The following is a 26399-nucleotide window of genomic DNA, read 5'->3' as shown; positions in this document are numbered from 1 at the left end:
CTGGGGTTAGGTTGAGCTAGAGGCCCCGGGGACTAGAGGGGAAACTGGAATTTCCAGTGGAGCTGACGGCGCTTTCTCTGCCCCCTACTCGTTTGAGTTCCACGCGCTCCAAAATATCCGCCATGGAGAAATCTTGGTAATGACCCATTCCCCGTAAGCATCCCAGAAACACATCTGACCCTTGCTCTGCTCCTTCCCCTCTGGGCCTCTGTGCTGGGGGAGAATTCTGGGTAGCCAGTTTCTGGTTTCTCCCAAAGAATTCTGGGTAACTATCCGTTTCCATTCCCTTCCCCTTTCCCACGCCCCATTTGTGGGTAACTGGCCATTCTTGGTACCCACCCCCAGGAGAATGCTGGGTAACCACTCTAAAGGATTCTGGGAAATTGACTTGTATTATTTTTTTCACTGCCCAACCCCTCGCCCCCCGAATCCAACTCTAAAAAACAATCATTTTTGCCCTCTCCTCCACACTAACTCCATCACCCTCGTAATACCTCCTCCCTTCACCCTTCAGAGTTGAACTAGGCAAATGAGAAGGACGGACAGAAGAACAGGAAGTCAAGGATTCGATTAGTGGTTGGGAACATGGAAAGCTTAGAAGAGCAGCATTCAGAACAAGTTTTCCCCCTCTACCGCACTGTCCATCTCCCTTCTGCATGCTTTACTCCGCGTCTGGCAGTTTCTCCTTCCTGCCTGCCTCATTGTCATGTCCACATAACTTCGAAGACACTGAATACCAGTGTCTAGGCCTACCCCTGACTGAGCTACTTCTTTCCCCTTTCAGGCCAGGATGTCTATTCTAGACCCACCGGTGCTATCCTGCTGAAGTTTGGGTCAGGCATCTGTAGGAGTCAAGACAAGGGAGGGTGTCACCCAGATCTGATCCAGCTGCTAACGTCGTCATGAACTTTGAGGGTCTAGACCCTGGACTGGCAGAATTTTCCCCAGCTATGCATTCTGCCCTGGACCCTGTCCTGGATGCCCACCTGAACCCAAGTCTGCTACAGAATGTGGAACTTGACCCAGAGGGAGTGGCCTTGGAGGCGCTTCCTGTCCAGGAATCAGTGCACATAATGGAAGGCGTCTACTCTGAACTGCACAGTGTGGTGGCTGAAGTGGGTGTGCCTGTGTCCGTCTCCCACTTTGACTTACATGAGGAGATGCTGTGGGTGGGGAGCCATGGGGTAAGAACCATACCCCTTTCTGAAACCTGAAAGGATGTATTGGAAATCTTAACCTGACCTTTGTCCAAGGACAGCTTTTTTCAGCGAGTGAAAACTGAGTTGGAGTCATGAGAGTTAACTTGGTCTCAAGTTAAACCAAGTGGGGAAGGAACTTGGGAGTCTGGAAGCCAGGGATTGATTGCATAGGTATTTGTTCTCATAAGCCATCCTGTTTTTGCCAGTTTGCCTATCCCTTGTTTTGATATATCTCTCTATGTAGCCCAGGCTAACTTAGAACTCACTCAGTAGCCCAGGCTGGCCTCAAACTTGGAGCAATCTTGCTATTGCCTCCTGAATGGTGGGATGACCAGTGTGTGCTATCTTACCCAACTGTTGCTTTGTTCTGTTTTGTTTTGAGACAGTCTTGTGTAGCCCAGGCTGGTCTTGAGCTTGATATGTAGCCAAGGATGACCTTGAACTTTGGGTCCTCCTGTCTTCCTCTCCTGAGAGCTGGTATTATAGGCAGCACCACCATACCCAGTTTGTGTAGTGCTGGGAATAAAACCCAGGGTTTCCTGCATGATAGGCAAACATTACTACCAACTTAACTACATGCCCAGCTCCTATTTTTATTTTCAAGGCAGGGTTTTGCTATGTATCCCAGACTGGTCTCAAATTTACAGTCCTTCTTTAACCTCCAGAGTGCTGCCATTATAGGTGTGGCTCCCTAATTCCAGCTTCATCCTATGTTTTGATTACCTGTACCATCGCTAGGTCTATAGTCTTCCGTGTCTGATCTTAAATGCCCCTACTGGTTTCTGTTCTTATAGAATTAGGGGAGAAGTTTGTATGAAACAGGGTCTCATTATGTAGGCTTTGCCCGCCTGGTACTTATTTTGTAGTTCAGGGTAGCCTTAAATTTGGGCAGTTTTGTCTCAACCTTTAAGTGCAAGGGATTCAGGCATGTGCCACAACACCTGGCTTTACAGAATGTCTACTGAATATTTTTGCTTTTTTTTTTGAGACAGGGTCTCCTTGTAGTCCCAGCTGACCTGAACTCACTATGTAGACCAGGCTGGCCTTGAACTCACAGAGATCCACCTGCCTCTGCCTCCGGACTAAAGGCGTGCGCCACCACGCCCAATTGTATTTTTGTGTATTTACATGGAATCATTTTGTCTTCTCTGGGTAATTTTAGCCTTTCAGCGGTTATCAATGCAAAAAAAAAAAAAAAGTGTTTTTTGTTTTTTTTTTTTCCTGAGACAGGGTCTCCCTGTAGCCCTAGCTGGCCTGGAACTCACTATGGAGACCAGGCTGGCCTTAATCACACAGAGATCCATCTGCCTGCCTCTGCCTCCTGAGTATTGGGACTAAAGGTATGCACCACCATGCCTAATTAATGCAAAATTCTTAAATGTATGTCTATATTGTCAATATGCTATGAAACCAAAAGGTTTTTATAAAAACAATAATATCCTGACCTTGATTACTTATTTGCCTTTTCATAGGGTATGAATTGTTTTCCATTAAGAGGAATGAATGTTTTGACTGATTTTTTTTTTTTTTTCAGTTCAGTAGGGAGTGTCTACTGCTGTGGTAGGTAGGAAATAAAACTGAATTAAAAAAATAGTCCTTAGCTAAGCAAAGTATGGTGGTACATACCCTGTACTTGGAGGCTGAGGCAGGAGAACTACAAGTTTCAGGCCAGCCTGAACTACCACAGTGAGATCCTATCTCAAAAACTAACCAACCAAACAACTACAAAATAACATAGTTCTTGCCCTCACAGAGTTCACAATATAGTAAGGAGGAGAAAAGGTGCACAAATGATCTCCTAGTCTTAAAACCAATGTGAAAATATCTGTGGAGTGTGAAGAGAGTATGGAGAAGGGTCAGAAGGGTCTCCAGGGGGGAAAGGATAGCTGAGCTAAGTCTTGAAAAAATGATGAGGCCTGGGGTATGGTGTTATACCTGTAATCCCAGCACTGGGGAGGGGGCAGAAGCAGGCAGATCAGGAGTTCAAGGTCATCCTTGGCTACTGTTGAGTTTAAGGCCAGCCTGGGCTCCATGAAACCCTGTCTCAAAAAATAAAAGAATCACATGAAAGGGGGGGCAAAGTCTGTATTAGCATAAATTTCCAAGGTACCATACAGAATGGTCAGTCTAGAGTGCAGGAGTCACAAGTAATTAGAATTTATTTGGCTGGTTAAGTGGTTCTTCAGTTACTACCATTCTGCTGAGCTTTGGCAGTATACTAAATAAATTTCAAGGGTTAGTTTTGTTTTTGTTTTGAAACAGGATTTCATGTAGTCCAGGATTGCTTTGAACACACTATGTAGCCAAGGATGACCTTGAACTTGTGACCCTTCTGCCTATATCTCCCAGCTCTGAAAGCAATTGTAGGCATATACCATTGTGCCTGGCTTGAACATGTCTATTTTCCTTTTTTTGATCTTTTTGAGACAGGGTCTCCTGTAGCCTCAGCTGGCCTGGAACTCACTATGTAGACCAGGCTGGCCTTGAACTTAGAGAGATCCACCTGCCTCTGCCTCCTGAGTGCTGGGACTAAAGGTGTATGCCTCCACACACAGCTTTATTATTTTTATTTTATGTGCATGAGTGTATTTGCCTGCATGTATGTAAGTACACCCATGTCATGCAATGCCTATGGAGGTCAGAAGAGGGCATTGGATTCCCCTGGAACTGGAGTTAAGGATGGTTCTTAACTGTCATGTGGGTGCTGGGAACCAACCTGGGTCCTCTGCTCTTAACCACTGAGTCATCTTGCCAGCCCCAAACTTATCTTTTTTCTAAAAAGAACAAAATTTATTGGGTTGGAAACTGAAGAGATAAGCATTTATTCATTCAATTGGTGATTTCTTTTTTAGCAGGACAAAGGGCATATAAAACAAGTTGGGAATGTAACTCAGTGACAGAGTACTTGCCTAGAATCCAAGAGGCTTGGGTTCAAGCCCTGGTACCACACACACATCTAAGGCATGGAAGTATTAGGTTTTTCCAGGACTTGAGTATTAAGCCCAGGGTCTCACACATGTTTTACCACTGCACTACATCCCTACCCTCTCAGAACTTGGTTTAAGATTTAGATTTGGAATAAGCACTTAATAAATACACACACACACACACACACACACACACACACACACACACCACACATTAAGTGCTGATGAATAATCTTAAGAAAAATAGGGGTCTGGAGAGATGGCTCAACAGTTAAGAGCACTGACTGACTGCTCTTGCAGAGGACCCCGGTTCAATTCCTAGCACCCACATGGTGGCTACGAACTGTCCTTAACTTCAGTTCCAGGGGAATCCAAAGCCCTCTTCTGACCTCTGAGGTATTGTACAACATGGGTGCACTCACATACATGCAGACTATACACTCACACACATAAAATAAAAATGAATAAAATATTTTTTTAAAAAAAATGCTGGGTGTGGTGGCGCACACCTTTAATCCCAGCACTCAGGAGGCAGAGGCAGGTGGATCTCTCAAAGCCAGCCTGGTCTACCACGTGAGTTCCAGGACAGCTGGGGCTACAGGGAGACCCTGTCTCAAAAAGACCAAAAAAAAAAATTTTTTTTAAAAAGAAAAATATAGTAAAATCGGGGGTTCAGGTAATGGAAGATGTTACTGTTTTTAGATAGTTGGTTTTTAAGAATTCTTATAATGTCACTTTTTTCAAGGCCGACAGTCTATCACTGACCTAAAGTTCCTAAAGCCACATGAGTAGAGACCTAGATAGAGACCATATGGAAGAGAAGGAAGGATGCAGACAACCATGCAGTTGTCTGGGGAAAAATATTCTAGAGAACTTCATATGCTATATTAAAAGAATTTGAACTTGATTTGTCAGGCTGCAGAACTGTTTTTATTTGGTGTGACAAGGTGGGGTTTGTCACCACATTCCTTTAATTCCAGTACTTGGGAGGCCAAAGCAGGTAAATCTCTGTGAGTTTGAGACCAGCCTGGTCTACATAGTAAGTTCTAGGCCCTCCAGGGCTACACAGAATTTGTCTCAAAAAAAAAAAAAAATGGTTTTGGAAATGGCTTGGCAGATCATAATATCGTTGATAATGTAAGAATTGAAATAGGGTACAAGGTGGCACATCCCAGTAATCTCAGCAGTTGGGAGGCTCAGCAGGAGAATCTGAGCATTCCAGGCCAGCAAGTAGTATGTAGCAAGACCTTATCTCAAACAAACAACCAATAACAAAATGGGCTGGGGAGGCATCTCTGTTGGTAGAGCACTTGCCGCTATATATGAGGTCCTATGTTTGATACCTAATATGCATAAACAAAAACTCAAGCACAAGTAAACTCTTGAGAGTAGATGAGATTTCCTATGAAGACAAAGTGAAAAGACACACATATTTTAAGTAGTCAGAAGGGGAGCATATAAGAAAAGATACGGACTGAGTCAGAGAAATCAGGAGTGAATGATGTCACAGAAAGCAAGGAAGATATATTTCACATTTTCTGTGTTCTGGCCTATGACCTATGACTCATAGTATCTCTCCCATATGTCTTGTAGAGATTAAGATTTAGCCACAAACGAAAAAAAAAAAAAAAGAAAGAAAGAAAAGAAAGAAGATTTAGCCATGGGCCAGATATGGTAGCAAACCTCTTTAATTAGGCACTCTGGAGGCAGAGACAGGCAGATCTGTGAGTTCAAGGTTAACCTGTTCTACATAGAGAGTTCTAGGCCAGTCAGGGCTACACAGTGAGACCCTGTCTGGGAAAATAACAGAAAAGAAAAAAAGATTTCACCATGAAGCCAGCACTCAGGAGGCTTAGGCAGGAAGATCACTGCAACTTTGAGGCCAGCCTGTTCTACGTAGCAAGTGCTAGGCACCCTAGGCTACATGAGAAACCCTATTTCAAAAATCAAAACCAAAGAAGATGACTATGGAATATAAGAAAACCAACTGGTCAATGGAGGATCAGAGCAGAAGTCCCTGGCCTTCTGAACAAACATCTTTAACTGAGGCATTATCTGTTCATCAGGGTCATTGTGAGAACAAAATGAGGTAAGGCATTAAAGTAAGGTAGTACAATCATTGTTTCTAACACTAAGATTGACTGGTCAGTCAGTTGTTCTTTGTCAGGACAGGCAAGAAGAGAAGAAAGGTGAATAGTGCTCAGTCCTGTATCTAGGATGATCCTGCCCCTCCCCTCAGGATGTCTGTTGTCTTTGTCCCCTCCAGGGCCACGCCACTTCATTTTTTGGTCCAGCCTTGGAGCGCTACTCATCCTTTCAAGTCAATGGTAGTGATGATATTCGGCAAATCCAGAGCCTGGAGAATGGTATCCTTTTCCTCACCAAGAACAACCTCAAGTACATGGCCCGTGGGGGTCTCATTATATTTGATTACTTGTAAGTGGCTTTTTTCAACTCAGCTTGGAAAGAGGGAAACCCATAGCATAGGAAGGCTATGGGATTGACAGCTGGCCAGTCTCTGGCCTGTTGACCTTTTCTCTCTCTCAGGCTAGACGAGAGTGAAGATATGCACAGTCTCCTGCTGACAGACAGCAGCACTCTACTTGTTGGTGGGCTGCAGAACCACATATTAGAGATTGATCTGAACACTGTTCAGGAGACTCAAAAGGTATGAACCTGAGTTGGACCCAGGAAAGACGCGTGTGGAACCTGAGGTCATAGGGGTGGGGTATGCTTGGGCTGGAAATGTGTTTAGATGCGGTATGACCTCTCTGTTCCTTTGGTCTGTGGGAAAGTCATGTCACTGGCTTCTCCTGCTTCCCTCTCCAGTATGCAGTCGCGATACCCGGAGTCACCATCATGAGACAAACAAATCGCTTCTTCTTTTGTGGCCATACATCTGGCAAGGTGACCAAGTTCCATGTCAACTCCCATCATAGGCCCTGTTTCACTAGATATTGGGGTCTGCTTTCTCTAGTTGCATTAGAGATGGGGGGTGGTGAGAGGACTAAAGTCACTTCCTGCTCAGTTATGTCTTGCAAGCAAAAGGGTAGGTAAGCTCTTTGGGGCATCCCTTCTAGCTCTTGGCTTCTCTGTCTGCCTTTTCTTTGTTCTGTTAATATCCTAGAACCTTTGTGGCTTTGGCAGTCATCTCCCAGGGTTAGATAGGTGGCAGGGTCTCTTCCAGATATGGAAATGTCAGGTAACAGCTGTATCTCTTCTTTAGGTTTCCCTGCGAGACCTCCGGAGTTTTAAGGTAGAGCACGAATTTGATGCCTTCTCAGGGAGTCTGTCAGATTTTGATGTTCATGGCAACCTCCTGGCTGCCTGTGGCTTCTCTAGTCGCCTCACTGGCCTGGCCTGCGACCGGTTCCTCAAGGTGTATGACTTGCGCATGATGCGCGCCATCACACCACTTCAAGTACATGTGGATCCTGCCTTCTTGCGCTTCATCCCTACATACACTTCTCGTCTTGCTATTATCTCCCAGTCAGGTATGAAGGGGATGTAGGCAGGCAGGTCAGTGAGCAAAGAAATAGGCACCAACAGGAATGATCTCCATACACCTCTTTGTTGGGGAAAAAAATAATCTTCCACCAGGGTCCCAGAGTAGTTAGAGCCTATTTTGAAAAAGAAAAAGGAGCGGGGCTGGGGCTGGAGAGATGATGGCTCAGTGGTTCAGAACACTGTTCTTGCAGAAGACTGGGGTTCGAATCCTAGCACCCACATGGCAGCTAGCAACTGTCGGTAACTCCAGTTCCAGGGGATCCGACAGTCTCTTCTGTCCTCTGTGGGCATTGTACGACATGGGTGCACTTACCTACATGCAGGCAATACACGCATACACATAAAATAAAAATAATAATTTTTTTTTGTCTTTTTGAGACAGGGTCTCCCTGTAGCACCAGCTGGCCTAGAACTCACTATGTAGACCAGGCTGGCCTTGAACTCACAGAGATCTGCCTGCCTCTGCCTCCGAGTGCTGGGATTAAAGGTGTGTGCCACCACACCCAGCTAGAATAATAAAATTTTTAAAAAAAGAAAAAGGAGCGGGGAGGGAGGGGCTGGAGAGATGGCTCAGCAGTTAAGAACACTGGTTGTTCTTGCAAAAGACCCGGGTTCGAATCCCAGCATCCACATGGCAGCTAACAACTGTTCATAACTCCAGTCCCAGGGGCTCTGACAGCCTCTTTTGTCCTCTGTGGGCATTGCATGACATGGGTGCACTTACCTACATACAGGCAATACATACATACACATAAAATAAAAATAATAAAATATTTTTTCGAAAAGACAGAAAAAAATTATAAAAAAAGAGTGCTTACTGCTCTTGCAGAGGACCAGAATTCAAGTCCAGCTCCCATGTTGGGTGGCTCACAAACTACCTATAGCTGCAGCTCCAGAGAAAAATCTGACATCTTCTGGCCTCTGTGGGCACCTACACTCACATGCACAACCCCCTACACACACACACACACACACACACACACACACACACATACACAAACACACACACAACCCCCTACACACACACACACATAATTTATTCAAGTCCAGCTCCCATGTTGGGTGGCTCACAAACTACCTATAGCTGCAGCTCCAGAGAAAAATCTGACATCTTCTGGCCTCTGTGGGCACCTACACTCACATGCACAACCCCCTACACACACACACACACACACACACACACACACACACATACACAAACACACACACAACCCCCTACACACACACACACATAATTTTAAAATAAATCTTAAAAAAGAAAAAAGATGGCTGGGCGTGGTGACCCACGCCTTTCAGAGGCAGGCGGATCTCTGTGAGTTCAAGGCCAGCCTGGTCTACATAGTGAGTTCTACAACAGCTGCAGCTACAGGGAGACCCTGTCTAAAAAAAAAAAAAAAAAGATAAAAAAAGAAAAAAGATGAACTAGATAAACAATTTGAGAATTGTTCTTTGCTGGGGAGCAAACCATCTGGTTAATGGGAACATAGTATATGGCATTCTCTTTGCCTCTAGACATGAATTTGTTGAGGATCTTTCTCCTCTAATTTTTCTTTTTTTTCTTTTTTGGTCTTTTTGAGGCAGGGTCTCACTGTAGCCCCAGCTGGTCTAGAACCCACAGAGAGCCGCCTGCCCCTGTCTCCTGAGTGCTAGGATTAAAGACTTGCACCACTACCCCCAGCCCTCTTCTCTGATACTGAGAAGAGCATAAAAAGGGCATAAAAGAATTTCTCTCACTTTTCAGGGTTCAGTGGGCTTCTTCCTCCTTTCTAGGGCAATGCCAGTTTTGTGAACCTACAGGCCTGGCCAACCCAGCCGACATCTTTCATGTGAATCCTGTAGGACCCCTGCTAATGACATTTGATGTGTCAGCCAGCAAGCAGGCCCTGGCCTTTGGGGATTCTGAGGGGTGCGTGCACCTCTGGACTGATTCCCCTGAGCCTTCTTTCAACCCGTACTCTCGTGAGACTGAATTTGCTTTGCCCTGTCTTGTGGATTCACTGCCTCCTCTGGACTGGAGCCAAGACCTGCTGCCTCTTTCTCTTATTCCGGTTCCACTCACCACCGACACACTACTCTCTGACTGGCCTGCTGCAAACTCTGCTCCTGCACCCAGGTTGTACCTCACTGCTGGGCCAAAAGGAGGGGGTGGAGAAAGGGCCAACTTAATAGAATCTTACTGCCCCTGTTATTATTCCATCACTGTGGTTATTTCTGTCTCCCTTCAGTTTTTTGTCTTTCCTGGACACATGGGGGTTGGGAAATGGTGCATGGGTGGATACTAGGACCCTTTGAGCCCTGGAACTGTATTGGATTGTAGGCGAGCACCACCTGTGGATGCGGAGATTCTGCGAACCATGAAGAAAGTGGGCTTCATTGGCTATGCACCCAACCCCCGCACCAGGCTGCGCAATCAGGTGTGTTCTGAGGGGAGCCTGCTGATGTTTATCTTTATTCTGCACTAGTCTTTGTTTTGTTTTTAGGCAGGAAAGATTTGGGGGGTGGGGGAATGCAGAATGAAGGAACTATGCTTGTTATGTCCAAGACAGATGATGAGTCCTACCCCTTAGGAAGGTTAGTTTTTGGTTGAAGGTAAGACATTAGCCACATCAGAAACTATATTTTGTTGTTAAATGCCAAAAGAAGTTTATAAGCATTCAGCGCCAAAGCTTTTCAAAGGGAGAATTTTATTCTAGACTAGAATGATTAAGTATAGCTTTATAAAATAGGTGAATATTGAGCTGGAAAGCTGAGCTATGAATAAGTTTATAGTCACAGAGAAGGAAGATGTTCAAGCTAAGGGAACTGTTACAGAAAGGTCTTAAGAGGAATAAATGGTGGTGGTATAACTTTACAACATTTTATGCCAATTTAAAAATTTTTTTATTAGTGGTGAGAGAGAGAGAGAGAGAGAGAGAGAGAGAGAGAGAGAGAGAAAATGCATGTACCATGGGCACATGTGGAGGTCAGAGGACAATTTTTGGGAGTTGGTTCTCTCCACCTACTGTGAGATCCAGGGATTGAATCAGGTTGTCAGGTTTGCACAGCAAGTGCTTTCGCCATTGAGCCATCTTGCCGACCCCAATTTTATAATCTTTTACAGTGTAATATGTGTTACTTTTCTGAGGCAAACCAAAGGTATGTTTCTCAATGTTCTTGCTGCATTCTTGAGCAGCATCTGATGGAGGATCTATATATTTGTAATCGAAAAATAACCAGATTGCAGGGTGGTTGTTTTTTAATCATAAACTGTGTATAAATTATACTTAATTGCATTCTATTAACTAATATGGATATATTTCTCTAAGCATAGTTATACTGAAATAAAGTTTTTTGTTTTGTCTTGTTTTTTGAGACAGGGTTTCCCTGTAGCCCCAACTGGCCTGGAACTTGCTATGTAGACCAGGCTGGCCTGGATCTCACAGAGATCCATCGCCCTTGCCTTCCAAGTGCTGGGATTAAAGCTGAGTGCTTGGATTAAAGCTGAGTGCTGGGATTAAATGCTTGCACCACCATTCCTAGCTTGAAATAAAGTTTTGTTTTGTTTCATTTTGTTTTTGGTCTTTTTAGACAAGGTCTCCCTGTAGCCCCAGCTGTCCTGGAACTAACTATGTAGACGGGGCTGGCCTTAAACTCACAGAGATCTGCCTGCCTCTGCCTCCCAAGTGCTGAGATTAAAGGTGTGCGTCACCATGCCCTGTGTAATAAAGTTTTTAAAAAAGTGAGTGCTGATTGTGATGGCACACACCTGTAATCCCAGCACTTCGGAGGTTGAACAGGAGAATCAGGAATTCAAGGTCATCCTTGGCTACATATAGAGTTTGAGGCCAGCCTTGGCTACATGATACCTTGTCTCAAAAAAACAAAACAAAAGTAAGAAAGAAAAAGGTGAAGGGTAAGCCAAAGATGGTTAGGATATCCAACAGAGTTCTCTCTTTTTTTTAATTCCTAGATTCCTTATCGACTAAAAGAGTCAGACAGTGAATTTAACAACTTCAGCCAGGTCACTGAGTCACCAATAGGGCGGGAAGAGGAGCCACATCTACACATGGTTGCTAAGAAATACCGAAAGGTGCTGGGGAACACCAAGTCAGGGATCCTCTGGGATATGGGGAAGGGTGTCATGGAAAACAATTGAAGGGTTCAGTCAAGAAGCCCTCCCTACAGCTCTAGACCCAGGAGGCTGGTTCTGGGAAAAGCTATGGCTATTGGGAAGATTTAGGGGACTCTGTCTTCATTCTGTTTAAATTGTTTTTACCTCAGGTAACCATTAAATATTCCAAGCTAGGGCTGGAAGACTTTGACTTCAAACACTACAATAAGACCCTGTTTGCTGGATTAGAGCCCCACATCCCCAATGCCTACTGTAACTGCATGATCCAGGTATGGGCTGGGTCTTCCTAGAGCTTGAACATGCTTTCCCCCTCTCTTCTTCCCCTTGCCCCTCAACCCCATACTCTACTCTTTTTTTTGAAACAGGGTCTTTTGTAGCTCCAGCTAGCCTGGAACTCACTATGTAGACTAGGCTGGCCTTGAACTCACAGAGTTCTGTCTGCCTCTGCCTCCCAAGCACTAGGACTAAAGGTGTGCACCACCATGCCCAGCTCTCCTCTACTCTTTATGGTCTTTTTGTTTGTTTGTTTATTTGTTTGTTTTGGTTTTTGTTTTGTTTTGTTTTGTTTTTTTGAGACAGGGTCTCCCTGTAGCCCCAGCTGTCCTGGAACTCACTAAGTAGACCGGGCTGGCCTTGAACTTACAGAGTTATGCTTGCCTCTGCCTTCCAAGTGCTGGGACTAAAGGCATGCGCCACCATTCTTTATAGGGCTCCTGAGCCAAGCCCACTGTTCCTTGACCTCATCTACCATTCTTACCTCCATACCTTCAAGTCTCTCTTCTGTGAGCTCCGCTGCTTCAGTGGAGTCGTGCTTTGTATCTTCCAATGGCTCACTTAACCTCCCCATCTCTCCTTCCTCTCCAGTTTCCCACACCAGTTCTCCTGCTTTTCCCTCCAGGTGCTCTATTTCCTAGAACCTGTTCGCTGCCTAATCCAGAACCACCTTTGCCAGAAAGAGTTCTGCCTGGCATGTGAGCTGGGCTTCCTTTTCCATATGCTGGACCTCTCTCGTGGTGATCCTTGTCAGGTCAGTCTTCAAAGACCAGGACACTTAAAATGGCAAGGAAAGGAAGGTGGATGGTTAGAAAGGGCATTGTTGTCCATCAACATGACTTCTTCCAGGGCAGTAATTTTCTTCGAGCATTCCGTACCATTCCTGAGGCCTCAGCACTTGGTCTTATCCTGGCGGATTCAGATGAGGCTTCAGGCAAGGGCAGTCTGGCCAGGCTCATCCAGAGGTGGAATCGCTTCATTCTCACACAGCTGCATCAGGATATGCAGGAACTGGAAGTACCTCAGGCTTATCGAGGTCCTGGAGGCAGGTGTGGAATTGGATGGAAATAAAGCCACCATAAGAGGCCCCTCTGGACCTTACAGGGCCTTCTAACTTTCACTTGTGTGTTGCCCTCCCCACTCTCAGCAGTTTCTGTTCATCGGGGGACTCTGTTATTGGGCAGCTGTTCAGCTGTGAGGTGGAGAACTGCAGCCTTTGCCGTTGTGGCAGTGAGACTGTGCGAGCCTCATCTACCCTACTCTTCACACTCTCCTACCCTGAGGGTAGCAACTGTGGTATACCCTGCAGCTGGGTTGGAAAGGCTCCCCTAGATGTCATGTAGCAGCACAGGGGGGTGTTGGGGAGCTAACTGGGTAGAGGGGAGAGCTTGAAGTGTCCAGTTTCTCCTCAGATAAAACTGGGAAGAACTATGACTTTGCTCAGGTGCTGAAGCGAAGCATCTGCCTGGAGCAGAATACACAGGCCTGGTGTGACAACTGTGAGAAATACCAGCCCACGGTGAGTGAGCTGGAGTCCTGCCTCCTTGAGGACTCAGCCATTGTCTCACTGGGACTTTCAGCACTGACATCCATGGGTCTACAGAGACTGGAAAAAACTCCAGACTGAGGCTGTAGATCCAGTTTTACTAATCCTGTCTAGATTTCTATTTCTGTAGACTCTGCCATTTGAAAAAATATTCTATTTATTATTTTTATTTTATGTGTTATGAGTGTTTTGCTTACATGTATGTAAGTGCACTACATGCATGCAGTGCCTCACGGAGGCCAGAAGAGGGTGTCAAATCCCCTGGAACCAGAGTCATGAACGGTTGTTAGCTACCATGTGGGTGCATGGAAATCGAACTCAGGTCCTCTGGAAGAACAACAGGTGTTGTTAATTGCTGAGCCATCTCTCCAGCCTTACTCTGCCATTTCTTGTTTCATTCTTTCAGGTTCAGACCCGCAATATCCGCCACTTGCCAGATATTCTTGTCATTAATTGTGAGGTGAACAGCTCAAAAGAGGCTGATTTCTGGAGACTACAGGCTGAGGTAATGACCAGGACTGGAAACAGAACTTTTTTTTTTTTTTGTCTTTTTGAGACAGGGTCTCCCTGAAGTCTGGAAACAGAACTTTTAAGGAGCTCTTTTTCTTTTTCTTCTGATTGTGTTCTTAAGGAATCAGATGTTTTTCCTTTGTGTTCAGGTTGCCTTCAAAATAGCAGTAAAGAAATATGGTGGGGAAATTAAGAGCAAGGAGTTTACTTTGGCTGATCGGTAGGTACCATCTTGGGATTGTCAAATGATTGAACTACCTGGTGATTCCTCTCTTCACTGGCTAGATCACTTCAGAACACACTGCCAATTCTTCTATCCCAATAGGAAAGAACTGGGAAGTCCAGAGGGTTTGCTATTGTGCCCCTCCATTGAGGAGTTGAAGAATGTCTGGCTTCCTTTTTCCATTCGCATGAAGATGACCAAGAACAAAGGGCTGGATGTTTGCAATTGGACTGATGGGAATGAGGTGCAGGTTGTTGAAAAACTGGGAAGAAGAGAGGGAATAGGGAGTGAAGATGGGGTAGAAGGTGAAGCAGGGCAGGGGGTGGTAGAACTTAGAAGAACAAGGAAGGAAATAAAACATTATTTACCAGGTGTGGGATTTTCCAAAATAACTCAGTTTACTGTTGGGAAGTCTTAGATGGGCTAGGATGGAGATAATCTACCCTGGTTTCCCATACCCAGTACTCCCTGTCCTTTATCCCCACCCCTACCCCCCCATCCTTAAACTTAGCTTAGCAGCCTGGGTACCACCCCCCCTCACAGTGGGGCCCAGCCAGGGCAGAGGAGGAGCATGGTGTCTATGTGTATGACTTGATGGCTACTGTGGTGCACATCCTGGACTCACGAACAGGGGGCAGCCTGGTGGCTCACATCAAAGTTGGAGAGACCTACCACCAGCGCAAGGAGGTGAGTAAGATGGCACAGGGCAAGGACATTCCTGGAGATGACTACAATGTAGTCGCAGGTCTGTCCCTGAGTTCCTAGCAAGTAAACCAATGATTTTGCATCACCCGCCTCTCTATGTGCACAGGGCGTTACTCACCAGCAGTGGTATCTCTTCAATGACTTCCTTATTGAACCTATTGATAAGGTGAGTTGCAACATGCTCCATTTCTTCTTCCTTTCTTTTTTTCTATTTTTTTCATCTTTATTGGGGAGGGAGTTTTACAGGGTTTGCTATGCAGCCCAGGTTGTTCTTGAATTTACTATGTAACCTAAGGTAGCCTTGAACTTGGGATGGTCCTCCTGTGTGCATGGATTACAAGTACATATTACCAGCTCCATTTCCCCTTTCATTCCTCAACCCCTCCCTTGTTAGTGTCCTTATCCTCAGGGCCCTATTGAATGCTAGGCATATTCAAGATGGGGGGAGGGGGTGAAGGATCTTTGAGAATAAATGGTATTTGGAAAGCTGAGGAAAAATAGCACCTGGATCCTGGCCTCTGTCTGACTTGGAGAAAAGGCAAAGAGGACATCTATATATATTCTATAAGCACTTTTTTTATTAATTTTTAAATTTTGTTTTTTTATTTTATGTGTATGAGTGTATTGCCTGCATGTGTGTGAGTGCACCCGTGTTGTGCAGTGCTGAGGATGTCAGAAGAGGGCTTCGGATTCCCCTGGAACTGGAGTTAAGGATGGTTTGTAGCTGCCATGTGGGTGCTGGGAATCGAACCCGGGTCCTCTACAAGAGCAGTCAGTGCTCCTAACTGCTGAGCCATCTCTCCAGTCCCTAAATTTTTTAATTTTATGTGTACGAGTGTTTTGCCTGCAGAGGTTAGAAGAGGGCATCAGATTTTCTGGAACTGAAGGTTGTTAGCTGCTATGTGGGTGCTGGTAACTGAATCTGAGACCTCTGGAAGAACAGGAAGTACTCATACACTAAGCCATCTCTCCAGCCCCTCTTTTTTTTTTTTTTTGGGAGGATGAGGCAGTGCTGGGATTAAACCAAGGGCTTTGTGTATGATAGGCAAACAGTCAACCACTGACTTACCCCCAGCCCTTGTCTTTTGTCTTCTCTAGCATGAAGCTGTGCAGTTTGACATGAATTGGAAAGTACCTGCTATCCTTTATTATGTCAAAAGGAATCTCAATTCTAGATACAGCCTGAACAGTAAGTGATATGAAGTAGACCCAAGGGTGTAGGCAGTTTAAATTGGGCTTCAGGGAAAAAAATCTGAGAAATAGCTTTGTAGTATTCAGGATTAGTAACTGGTTATGATACTTCCAGGGATACAAAAGAGATTCCTGCTTATCAGATCTTGAATTTAGAAGCTGGCCGGGTATACTGGCTCATGCTTGCATGCCATTCACTACATAGTGAGTTCAAGTCCAATCTGGGCTTTAGAGTGAGACCTATTTCAAAAAAAAAAAAAACAAAAGCAAAAGAAATGAATAATCTAGAAGCTGGAAATTCTGAGGATGAAATGAGGAAAGAAGGGGGGATTTTGATAAAAATGGCTTAGGCTATGATTTTGATTCTAACCATTCTTATCCCCAAGTGACTATCTTTTTTTTATTTTCAAATTCTATGTGTGTGTGTGTTAGAAGCCATGGGGCAACTCTGTGGAGTCAGTGCTCTTCTTTCATGTTTGTGTGGGTCTGTCTAGTTGCCCCAGTTCTAACCATTCTTATCTTTAAATGAATATCTCTTCTTATGGGGACAAGTTCCTTAAAGTTCCAATTATTAAACAAGAGTTTCTCTGTAACTTTGTTTTTCAGGATTTTTCTAAGGTTAGGTTCAAAGGGAAGATTTTATTTTGTCTTTTCCATCATTTCTAGCTTTTGCTTGGTATATTTCTTGATAATTTTTGGATTTGATCTGCTCTACCTGTTCTGTTACCAGATACATCCTTTTTATTTATTTTTATTTTATGTATGAGTGTTTTGCCTGTATGTATGTTAAGTGCACCCATGTCATACAGTACCTGCAGAGGCCAGAAAAGAGCATCAGATCCCCTGGAACTGAAGTTAGAGATGATTGTTAGCCACCATGTGGGTGCTGAGAACTGAACCTGGGTCTTCTAGAAGAACACCTAATGCTCCTAACCACCGAGCCATCTCTCCAGCCCCCTAAAAAATTTTTATTAGATTTTTATTGTGCAGTGTGTGTGTGAATGCCATGGAACATGTGTGGAAATCAGAAGATGGTTTGTGGGAGTTGGTTCTCTCCTTCTACCATGTGGATTCTGGGGATCAAACTCAGGTGATCAGCTTTGGTGGTAAGTGCCTTTACTTGCTGAGCCATCTTGTTGGCTCGGATACATTCTTTTTAACCAGATGCTTAGGTTTTGAAGGATCACAGTGTAGATCCACAGCCTCTAAGCGGCAATCCTGGGGTCATTTCCCTACCCCCAGCCTTCTTTTCTTTATATTCTCTATTCCAGTCAAGAACCCTATTGAGGCTAGTGTGCTTCTGGCTGAAGCCTCACTGGCACGGAAGCAGCGGAAAACACACACTACCTTTATTCCACTGATGCTGAATGAGATGCCACAGGTTGGGGACCTGGTGGGTCTTGATGCTGAGTTTGTCACACTTAATGAGGTGACTAAGACCAAAAGGATGGGGCATGGGAACAGAAATCTGAGAATTTAGGGGTTGTAAGCATTTCTCTGGTATCCTTATTAACTCTTATGACATAGGAAGAAGCAGAGTTACGAAGTGATGGTACCAAGTCTACCATTAAACCAAGCCAGATGTCAGTAGCAAGAATCACCTGTGTTCGGGGCCAGGGACCCAATGAGGGTATTCCCTTCATTGATGACTACATCTCCACCCAGGAACAGGTATTAGGATATGGATGTGCCAGTGAAACTGATCTATGCTTATATACAGTGCTTGAGAACCCAGGGAAGAGTGGTAGGGAGAGAGTACACTTCCTCACATCCTAAGTGATTTGTCCTTTTCTCTATTCCTAGGTAGTGGATTACCTGACTCAGTACTCGGGGATAAAACCAGGAGACCTTGATGCCAAAATTTCCTCCAAGCACCTCACAACTCTCAAGTCTACCTACTTAAAGCTTCGTTTTCTCATTGATATTGGAGTCAAGTTTGTTGGTCATGGTCTGCAGAAGGATTTCCGGGTCATCAACCTCATGGTTTGGGCAGGGCTTATTCAGGAGTTACTTTTGAGGGTGGGCTTCTCAGGATATATATTGTTTTTAGAGAACAGGAAATTATGGATCACCTATCTTAAGTTTCCTGCTCTTTGGATCCCTGCCAGGTGCCCAAGGACCAAGTCCTTGACACTGTGTATCTGTTCCACATGCCCCGAAAACGAATGATTTCCCTACGATTTCTTGCTTGGTACTTTTTAGGTGAGTTACTCTATCTTGTAGGCCTTTGTGATTTTGATTACGAGTAGAAAACATGCCAGTGTGGCACATGTTTTAATCCCAGCACTTGGGAGTCAGAGGCAGGCAGATCTTTGTGAGTTCAAGGTCATCCTCGTCTACATAGTGAGTTCTAGGCCAGCTGGGGCTAAAGAGAGACCCTGTCTCAAAAGAAACAAACAGAAAAAGAGTAGAAAACATTAGGGTGCTGAGAATGTAGTTCAACTGAGAGCGTGCTTGCCTAGCATGTATGAAGCCCTGATTTCAATCCCTAACACCATATAAAAGTGGGTATGGTAGTACATGCCTATAATCAGAGAACTTGGGAGGCAGAGGCAAAAGGATCAGAAGTTCAAGGTTACCCTCAACTACATAATACTTTTGAGGTCAGCATGGGCTACATGTAACTCTGTTAAAAAAAAAAAAAAAATAGAACACGTGAGGAGGCTAAGGCAGGACTGTAAGCTCCAGACCAGCCTACGTAAGTGTGAAGCCAGCCTGGGGCAATATCGTGAGACCTTGTCTCAAAAAAAAGGAAACATTTCGGGGGACAGAATGAGAAGAAGGGACCTGAGTTAGTAGCTTACTAATTTTTTTTTTCTACCAGTGAGTTCAGTTAGCTACTGCACACTAAAAAGATGTTTTCTGGGGGTTTGGATGGTAGTAAGAACACATGTAGGGGGATTTTTCTGGGAGTCAGGATAAGAGAAGGGGTACCTCCATTGTGAGGTCCTAAACTATTCTCTTTACCCCAGACCTGAAGATTCAAGGGGAGACACATGACAGTATTGAGGATGCCCGCACAGCCCTTCAGCTCTACCGAAAGTATCTGGAGCTGAGCAAGAATGGTACTGAGCCTGAGTCCTTCCACAAGGTACTCAAGGGTCTCTATGAAAAGGGCCGAAAGATGGACTGGAAGGTTCCTGAGCCTGAGAACCAGACAAGTCCCAAGAGTAAGGCTTGGGATGGGACAAGGGCAACTGGTTTTGATTGCATACATAGAAATCATACAGACCACCTTAATGATAATACTCCCATTTTCTACTCATGAAGTATTTAACAGTTTACAAATCACAAGTCAATGAAATAGACTTTATTTTTGAAATTGTCCACTGGTCTAACATCTCTTCCCCAATTCTGAAATGTGTGATCCATGCCATGCCCTCTTTTCTCACATTTTCCTTTCACAGGAGGTATCCCAGCTGCTTTCAGTCACCCTTTGTCTCACTGATTTTGTCTTTGACAGATGCAGCTGTCTTCTCCTCAGTGCTGGCACTATGACCTGCCCTTTCCTTTTGAGGTTCTGTGACCCCAGATCTGAAAAAATGGCTTCCCAGGTTGGCTTTACCTTGTCCACTTCCAAAGTTGGACCTGCTCACAGTCTACAGATGGTGCTATTAATAGAATTGGAACTGTTGCAAAGGTTCTAGGAACCAGATTCCTTCTTTATTCTTTGCAAAACAATGGGCTAGAAACAAAGTCTAAATTGATCCAGATGCAGAGTAATTGGTATTCTTACTAAATATCCTGGGCAATTAGGCAAAAATCTCTTGGAATCCAAATTCTCAGTCCATTGCTGGCTAGGGACTGAAGTCCTGGACAGTGACAGGGTACAACAGGAGCTTCAGGCAGCTCAAGTCTCCAACTGCTTGAAGGATGGTATCTGGAGGAAACAGCATGTAGAATCATGATAGACCAAACAAGCCAGTATTGCCAACAACATTGCCAAAGGGGACTCCGTGTCCTGGAGGAAGCAGGTTGCTGTCTTCATTCCTGCTGACAGCTGGGAAGTATCTGTCTTCCACACCTTCTTTTTTTGAGTTTTTATTTTTTTTTTATTTTTGCTTAAAACAGCATGTTTTATAAAATAAAGACAAAAATATTTTTGTCTGTCTCATTAGGAAACTGCTTGTGTGGGGTTCTCTTGACTTCAGCCCTCTTTTCTTTGTTTTGACTTAACCTAACAATGAAAAACTAAAACTGTTCAGATCCACACCTAGAAATGAAGGTAAGGTTCTGGAGTCCAGAATTAATGGCTACAGTATAATTGTTTTTCCTTGGATAGTGCTAGCTCTTTGCTATAGTTGCCTAGTACCCTAAGCACACAAACTAACTACAGGTCCCAGTTTATCTTTTTGTAAGAAATTATTTTCTTTTTTTAAAATTTATTATTTTTATTTTATGTGTAGAAGTGTATTGCCTGCATGTATGTGAGTGCACTTATGTGCAATGCCATAGAGGTCAGAAGAGGGCTTCAGATTCCCCTGGAACTGGAGTTAAGGACTGTTCGTAGCCACCATGTGGTGGTGTCAGTGCTCTTAACTGTTGAGCCATCTCTCCAGTCCCCCCCAAATTATTTATTTTTATTTTATGTGTATGAGTGTATTGCCTGCATGTAAGTGCTCCCGAGTCATGCAATGCCCCCAGCGATCAGAAGAGGGTGTCAGATCCACTGGGACTGCAGTTACAGAAGGTTGTTAGCCACCATGTGGGTGTTGGGAATTGAACCCAGGTTCTCTGCAAGAGCAGCAAGTGCTCTTAACTGCTGGGCTATCTCTCCAGTCGTGTCCCCCCAGTTATTTATCTTAAGCCCCGTAGAGGCAGCCTGTAATCTCAGCAGTCCAGTCAAGAGGGTGAGATAGAACCACAGTGAGATCAAGACCAGCCTGGGTTGCAGAGTTAACTTCATGGCCATTCTGGGTTACATAGTAAGACCCTTCCTCAAAAAACCCCTAACAGTACCAGTGATGTGCTGGGAATTCTGAGGGGGAAATTGCCCTGGGAAATGCACAGGCTAAGGGCTAATATCCAACTTCCAAGAACCCCAGAGGACGACAGAAAAGGCCGATAATACAAAAATGTTTTTTCCTATACTCACATAACTATAATTTTATTAATTAGCATAAGATATTAATAGAGCAAAAAGACTTGTAGCAACTGTCAATCTGCCGTAGTGCTTCCTGGGAACTGTAGTATCCCACGTGATGAAAGCCCTTGTATAGTGAAAACTGGGCTTCCTACCCACTAACCGCATCTTTCTGGGTCCTAGCCCACCTGGGCTGATACACTGTCCTCCTGCACCCACTTGGCCTGGGTCCTCACCTTAGGCTGTTCCCATTCTTTGGCCACCCCGGGCGGTCACGTGGAACTATTCGCCACGCAACTCTGGGTCCTTCGGCCATCCGCGGGGTCCTCGCGGTCTCTGAGGCACTCCTAAGCTGCCTGTTCGCGCGAGAGGTTGTGGGAGCGGGCTTCTGGTGGGGGCTTGAGCGGCAGCAGCAGGTCCCTCTTGGGGTGCCCGGCTGGGAGCGGGCAGTTAGGTCAGGCAGTAGCTGGGACACCCCGAGCCTGGAGGGCGCCGAGGCGCTCCGGAGAGGCTGGGACAGCCCGGCTCCCCCAGCCTGCTGCCAGGGTTGCGAGCCTCAGGAACAAAGTGAGAGTCCAGCGGCCCTGGGAGCCGAGGTGGGACGGAGGCGGCGGCCGATGCCTTGGGCGTGCGTGCTGAGGGTGGGAGTGGATCGGCAGCGGAGTCCTTAGAGAGGGGCTGGTCTGCTCGGGGAACCACTAACGGGCTGGAGGTGGGGATTCGGAAACCCCTAGTTGCAGAGTCCAGTAGGCCCTAGGAAGTGAGCGTTCTCGCAGGCCTCCCGGTTCCTTTCTGGCAGCACCTTCTGCCTGTAATCCCTGCATAATTGACAATCCCTGTCCCATAGCCATCACATAGCCCTGTGGGCCCTTTAGTGTCGAATGTTAAAGTATCAGTATTCGGGGCCTCACCTGTGAACTGTATGGTTTCTGGAACTCTTCCTGAGCTCTCACTTCCCCTCCCCCCACCGCCCAGGGATTTCCGTGCCCTGGAGTGCACCGACGCAGAGATGTGGCCTTGTAACCTAGCCTTTTCCTGGAAAATAGTTAGGGGTTACCCCGAGGCTTTGAAGGCCTTGGGCCTGAAGGGTGGAAGGCATGGGGGACATGGAGTGGTCGCCTCACACCTGTGTTTTATTTTCACACGAACCCAGGTGGAGCAACCCCTTTAAGATAAAGATGAAAGGCTGGGGTTGGTTGGCCCTACTTCTTGGGGTCCTGCTCGGAACTGCCTGGTCTCGAAGGAGCCAGGATCTACACTGTGGAGGTAAAAGCACAAAGACAGAGAAGTGGGAGGACGCCGACACTTGGGAGGCATAAGATCCAAGGCATGGGACAAAGATGAATATAAATCCCTGGGTTGATCCCATTCTTCCCACCCCCATCCCTGTTCTCTCCCTCGGCACCAGCTTGCAGGGCTCTGGTGGATGAACTAGAGTGGGAAATTGCCCAGGTGGATCCCAAGAAGACCATTCAGATGGGATCTTTCCGGATCAATCCAGATGGCAGCCAATCAGTTGTGGAGGTAACTTACTGTTCCCCCAAATAAAGTAGCTCACCCAGGCTTTGAATAAGAAGTCGGCTTAATTCAGAAGTGAAGAAAATAGGAAGGTATAAAGCCTGTAATAAGCCTTGCACTCAGAGCTGAAGCAGAAGCATCCTATCCCAATCAGAGCCACAGTGAGACACTGCCTTCAAAAAGAAAAACAAAACACCACCAGAATACTGAGAAGTATCTGAAAGACTGGGCTGAAAGCAGTACATGGTAGTGCATGCCTGTAATCCCAGTGCTTGGAGGTGAAGGCAGGAGGATCGGGGGGAGTTTAAGACCAGCCTGGGCTACATGAAACCTTGTCTCAAAAACAAGAACAAGCAAATGTTTGGGCTCTGTCTCATTTGGAAGAGGCTAGAAGCTTTATAATTGATATACTTCTTGACCCCAAACCTTAATACATTATTTCTGCTGTAGAAGTTAGCAGACAGGAGACCTTGATCAGTCCCTTTCTTCACATCCCTGGATCATAGGACTCATGGTTCACTTTAGCAGAGGTAGACATACATATTTAAGCATGTGTTTATGTGTGCTTGTGTGTCTCTCTGTGTATGTGCTCATTAATGCTGGAGCCCACTGAGCTGAGAGGTGTCAGATCTCCTGGGGCTGGAATTACAGATGGTTGTTAGCCGCCTGATGTGAGTGTTGAGAATTGAACTTGTGTCCTCTGGAAGAGCAATACATGCTCTTAACCACTGAGCCATCTCTCCAGTCCCACATACAAACACTTTAAAGAGAATAAAAGGTCTCATCCAGCCAGGAATATAGTTCAGTGGATAGAATGTTAGCCTAGCATACACAAAGCCCTGGGTTTGGTCCTCAGCACTGCATAAACCCTGCATGGTGGTACACACCTATAATTCCAGAACTCAAAAAGTCTTATCCTTGTTATCAAGAAATTTATTTTAGTTAGAAACACGATACACACATGCCAGGCATGGTGGCCCACACTTTATCCCAGCACTTGGGAGGCAGAGGCAGGTGGATCTCTGTGAGTTCTGTGAATTTCGAGGCCAGCCTGGTCTACATAATGAGTTCCAGGCCAGCTGGGGCTATGGGGAGACCCTGTCTCAAAAAGACCAAAATAAAATAAATAGGAAATGCCCATGTCTACAAGAACTAAGGGAGTTCAAAGGAAAAGAACAGCCAGGTGTGGTGGCGCACGCCTGTAGTCCCAGCACTCAGGAGGCAGAGGCAGGCGGATCTCTGTGAGTTCAAGGCCAGCCTGGTCTACATAGTTCCAGGACAGCTGGGGCTATACGGAGACCCTGTCTCAAAAAGACCGAAAAAAAAAAGAAAAGAATATAGTTTATTACAATCAGCTATGTCTCTGCTTGTAATTTGAAGCTAATAGTGCCTGTCCTATTTTTTGGAGTTTTATAATCAAGCAAAATAAAAATGTACATTTGAAAGTAATTTTAGAAAGGAAGGATGGATGAACAGACTTTGAAACTGTAACAGACTCTAATTGGGGGAGTTTTTTTTTTCTTTTTTGATCTTTTTGAGTCAGGGTCTCCCTATAGCCCCAGCTGACCTGGAACTCACTATGTAGACCAGGCTGGCCTTAAACTCATAGAGATCCACCTGCCTCTGCCTCCCAAGTGCTGGGATTAAAGGCATGTGCCACCACATCTGGCTGGGGGGAGATTTCTTTTTAGAATGAGTTCTAGATTTGAAAGTAAAAATAGGATGCACATTATTAAATGAGGTAGAAGAGAGTGACCCAAGGCTGAGTACATTTCTAGGTGCCTTATGCCCGATCAGAGGCCCACCTCACAGAGCTGCTAGAGGAGGTGTGTGACCGCATGAAGGAGTATGGGGAACAGATTGACCCTTCTACTCACCGCAAGAACTACGTACGTGTTGTGGGCCGGAACGGAGAATCCAGTGAACTGGACCTACAAGGCATCCGAATTGATTCAGATATCAGTGGTACCCTCAAATTTGCGGTGAGTTATAGCTATGGGTAGCTGGTACTTAGAAATTAATAGGAATTGTTGAGCCCAAGTAGAATTAGAAACAAAGATGGTGTTGCATGCCTGTGATTTCAACACTCGGGACAAAGAGACGGGTCACCACAAGTTTGAGGCCATCCTGGTGTACATAGTGAGATCCAGGCCAGCTAGGGCTATATAACAAAACTCTCATCTATAAAAACAGAAAATCAAGGGGCTGGAGAGATGGCTCAGTAGTTAAGAACAGTGGTTGTTCTTTCAGAAGACCAGGGATTGAATCCCAGCACTCACATGGCAGCTAACAACTGTCTGTAACTCCAGTCCCAGAGGATCTGACAGCCTCTTCTGACCTCCATGGGCATTGCATGACACGGGTGCACTTACCTGCATGCAGGCAATACACAGATTCACATAAAATAAAAAAAAAATAATAAAAAAAAACCCCAGAAAATCAAATCCAAGTAAAGAATTGGGTCAGTGTCCTTGCCTTCTCTAGAGGGGTGGACAAGAGGCTTCTTACTGCCCTGTGTTAGTTGTTTCTCCCTTGGGTTGACAGTGTGAGAGCATTGTGGAAGAATATGAGGATGAACTTATTGAATTCTTTTCCCGAGAGGCCGACAATGTTAAAGACAAACTATGCAGTAAGAGAACAGGTAAGCTACTCCCGCTTTCACCTCCTGTTCTCAACAACCTTGTGTGTCCTGGTCTACCCACCAGCACACCACACCTACTTACATAAGAGTGTGAGCTTACACTCTTACACTCTCAGTGCTCTCATAATTACTCCATAATTGGCTTCCATTTCCCTTGGCTTAGGGATTTGGGTAATTCCTCTCTATTCTCTGTCAGCTTTCAGAATCTATGTCTCCTTATCTTATGATACAGGAGAGAGGGCAGTGGGAGATACTTTGTCATTTACAAGCATATGCTTTGAAAGAATGGTGGTTGGGGGCTGGAGAGATGGCTCAGTGGTTAAGAGTACTGACTACACTTGCAGAGGACCCATGTTCGATTCCCAGCACCCATATAGCAGCTAACAACTGTCCTTAATTCTAGTTCCAGGGGATCTGACACCCTCTTTTGACCTCCGAGGGCATTGCACAACATGGGTGCACTTACATGCATGCACTCATACACATTAAAAAAAAAAAAATGTTTTTTTGCAAAAAAGAATGGTGGTTGGTGTTAGTTTGACTTGAGGTTTTTTGTTTGTTTGTTTGTTTGTTTTTGGTCTTTTTGAGACAGGGTCTCCCTGTAGCCCCAGCTGCCCTGAAACTCACTATGTAGACCAGGCTGGCCTTGAACTCACAGAGATCTGCCTGCCTCTGCCTCCCGAGTGCTGGGATTAAAGGCGTGTGCCACCATGCACAGCTGAGGTATTTTCTTAAGATAGGTATGTGTGCATATTGAGAGTGGCAGTTTCCTTCAAAATGTTATGTACTGTTTTCAGATCTATGTGACCATGCCCTGCACAGATCTCATGATGAGCTATGAATCACTGGAGCAGCCCAGACCAACTTGATGGAGCACCCCCAGGAGGGGAAGATGGTGGCATTCCCTTTTATATTATGTTTTTATGGAAATGAATTGAAAAAAAATCCAAAACCGAAAGTACAAA

The 26399-nt window shown here is 45.2% G+C and overlaps 2 protein-coding genes and 1 long non-coding RNA gene across 6 annotated transcripts; 2 read left to right on the top strand and 1 right to left on the bottom strand.

Moving 5' to 3' along the window:
* On the top strand, positions 1-19718 carry Pan2 (poly(A) specific ribonuclease subunit PAN2). The gene is given in 27 exon segments (XM_029553866.1): positions 1-136; positions 785-1184; positions 6393-6562; positions 6674-6794; positions 6956-7033; positions 7353-7620; positions 9404-9746; positions 9951-10047; positions 11583-11702; positions 11894-12013; positions 12643-12771; positions 12867-13066; positions 13168-13301; positions 13430-13536; positions 13970-14068; positions 14223-14293; positions 14399-14540; positions 14808-14828; positions 14831-14983; positions 15108-15167; positions 16100-16190; positions 17464-17621; positions 17720-17863; positions 17996-18175; positions 18301-18394; positions 19165-19362; positions 19656-19718. Coding segments are annotated over 26 exon segments (3615 nt in total). The 5' UTR covers positions 1-136; positions 785-902; the 3' UTR covers positions 19691-19718.
* On the bottom strand, positions 19718-21627 carry LOC115066897. Its single transcript, XR_003846348.1, has 2 exons — positions 21512-21627; positions 19718-20072 (listed from the first exon to the last, which is right to left on the bottom strand). It is a non-coding gene; the product is annotated as an uncharacterized LOC115066897 (long non-coding RNA).
* On the top strand, positions 21567-26399 carry Cnpy2 (canopy FGF signaling regulator 2). Of its 4 annotated transcripts, none has more exons than XM_029553869.1 (6): positions 21567-21646; positions 22429-22541; positions 22684-22799; positions 24572-24775; positions 25338-25434; positions 26232-26395. In XM_029553869.1, exons 2-6 carry the CDS (start codon positions 22454-22456, stop codon positions 26273-26275), a joined length of 549 nt encoding a protein of 182 aa, XP_029409729.1. In that variant the 5' UTR covers positions 21567-21646; positions 22429-22453; the 3' UTR covers positions 26276-26395. The 4 variants fall into 4 exon arrangements, with proteins under 4 accessions (XP_029409729.1, XP_008846945.1, XP_008846946.1 ...); XM_008848723.3 differs by lacking the exon at positions 21567-21646 and adding an exon at positions 21653-21871 and having other exon boundaries at positions 26232-26399; XM_008848724.3 differs by lacking the exon at positions 21567-21646 and adding an exon at positions 21653-21842.

Source organism: Nannospalax galili, unplaced genomic scaffold, assembly GCF_000622305.1.
Source record: "Nannospalax galili isolate Female #2095 unplaced genomic scaffold, S.galili_v1.0 scaffold2124, whole genome shotgun sequence".
NCBI lineage: Eukaryota > Metazoa > Chordata > Mammalia > Rodentia > Spalacidae > Nannospalax > Nannospalax galili.
Note: the sequence above shows the minus strand (reverse complement) of the source record. Positions and strands in the feature narration are given on the sequence as shown.

Bases quoted from the DNA above. Each gene is read 5' to 3' on its own strand.
- Cnpy2 (XM_008848723.3), top strand. From the start codon at position 22,454: ATGAAAGGCTGGGGTTGGTTGGCCCTACTTCTTGGGGTCCTGCTCGGA. The intron at 22,542-22,683 runs GTAAAAGCACAA...CCTCGGCACCAG, and splicing joins CCAGGATCTACACTGTGGAG to CTTGCAGGGCTCTGGTGGAT. The intron at 25,435-26,231 runs GTAAGCTACTCC...TACTGTTTTCAG, and splicing joins ACTATGCAGTAAGAGAACAG to ATCTATGTGACCATGCCCTG.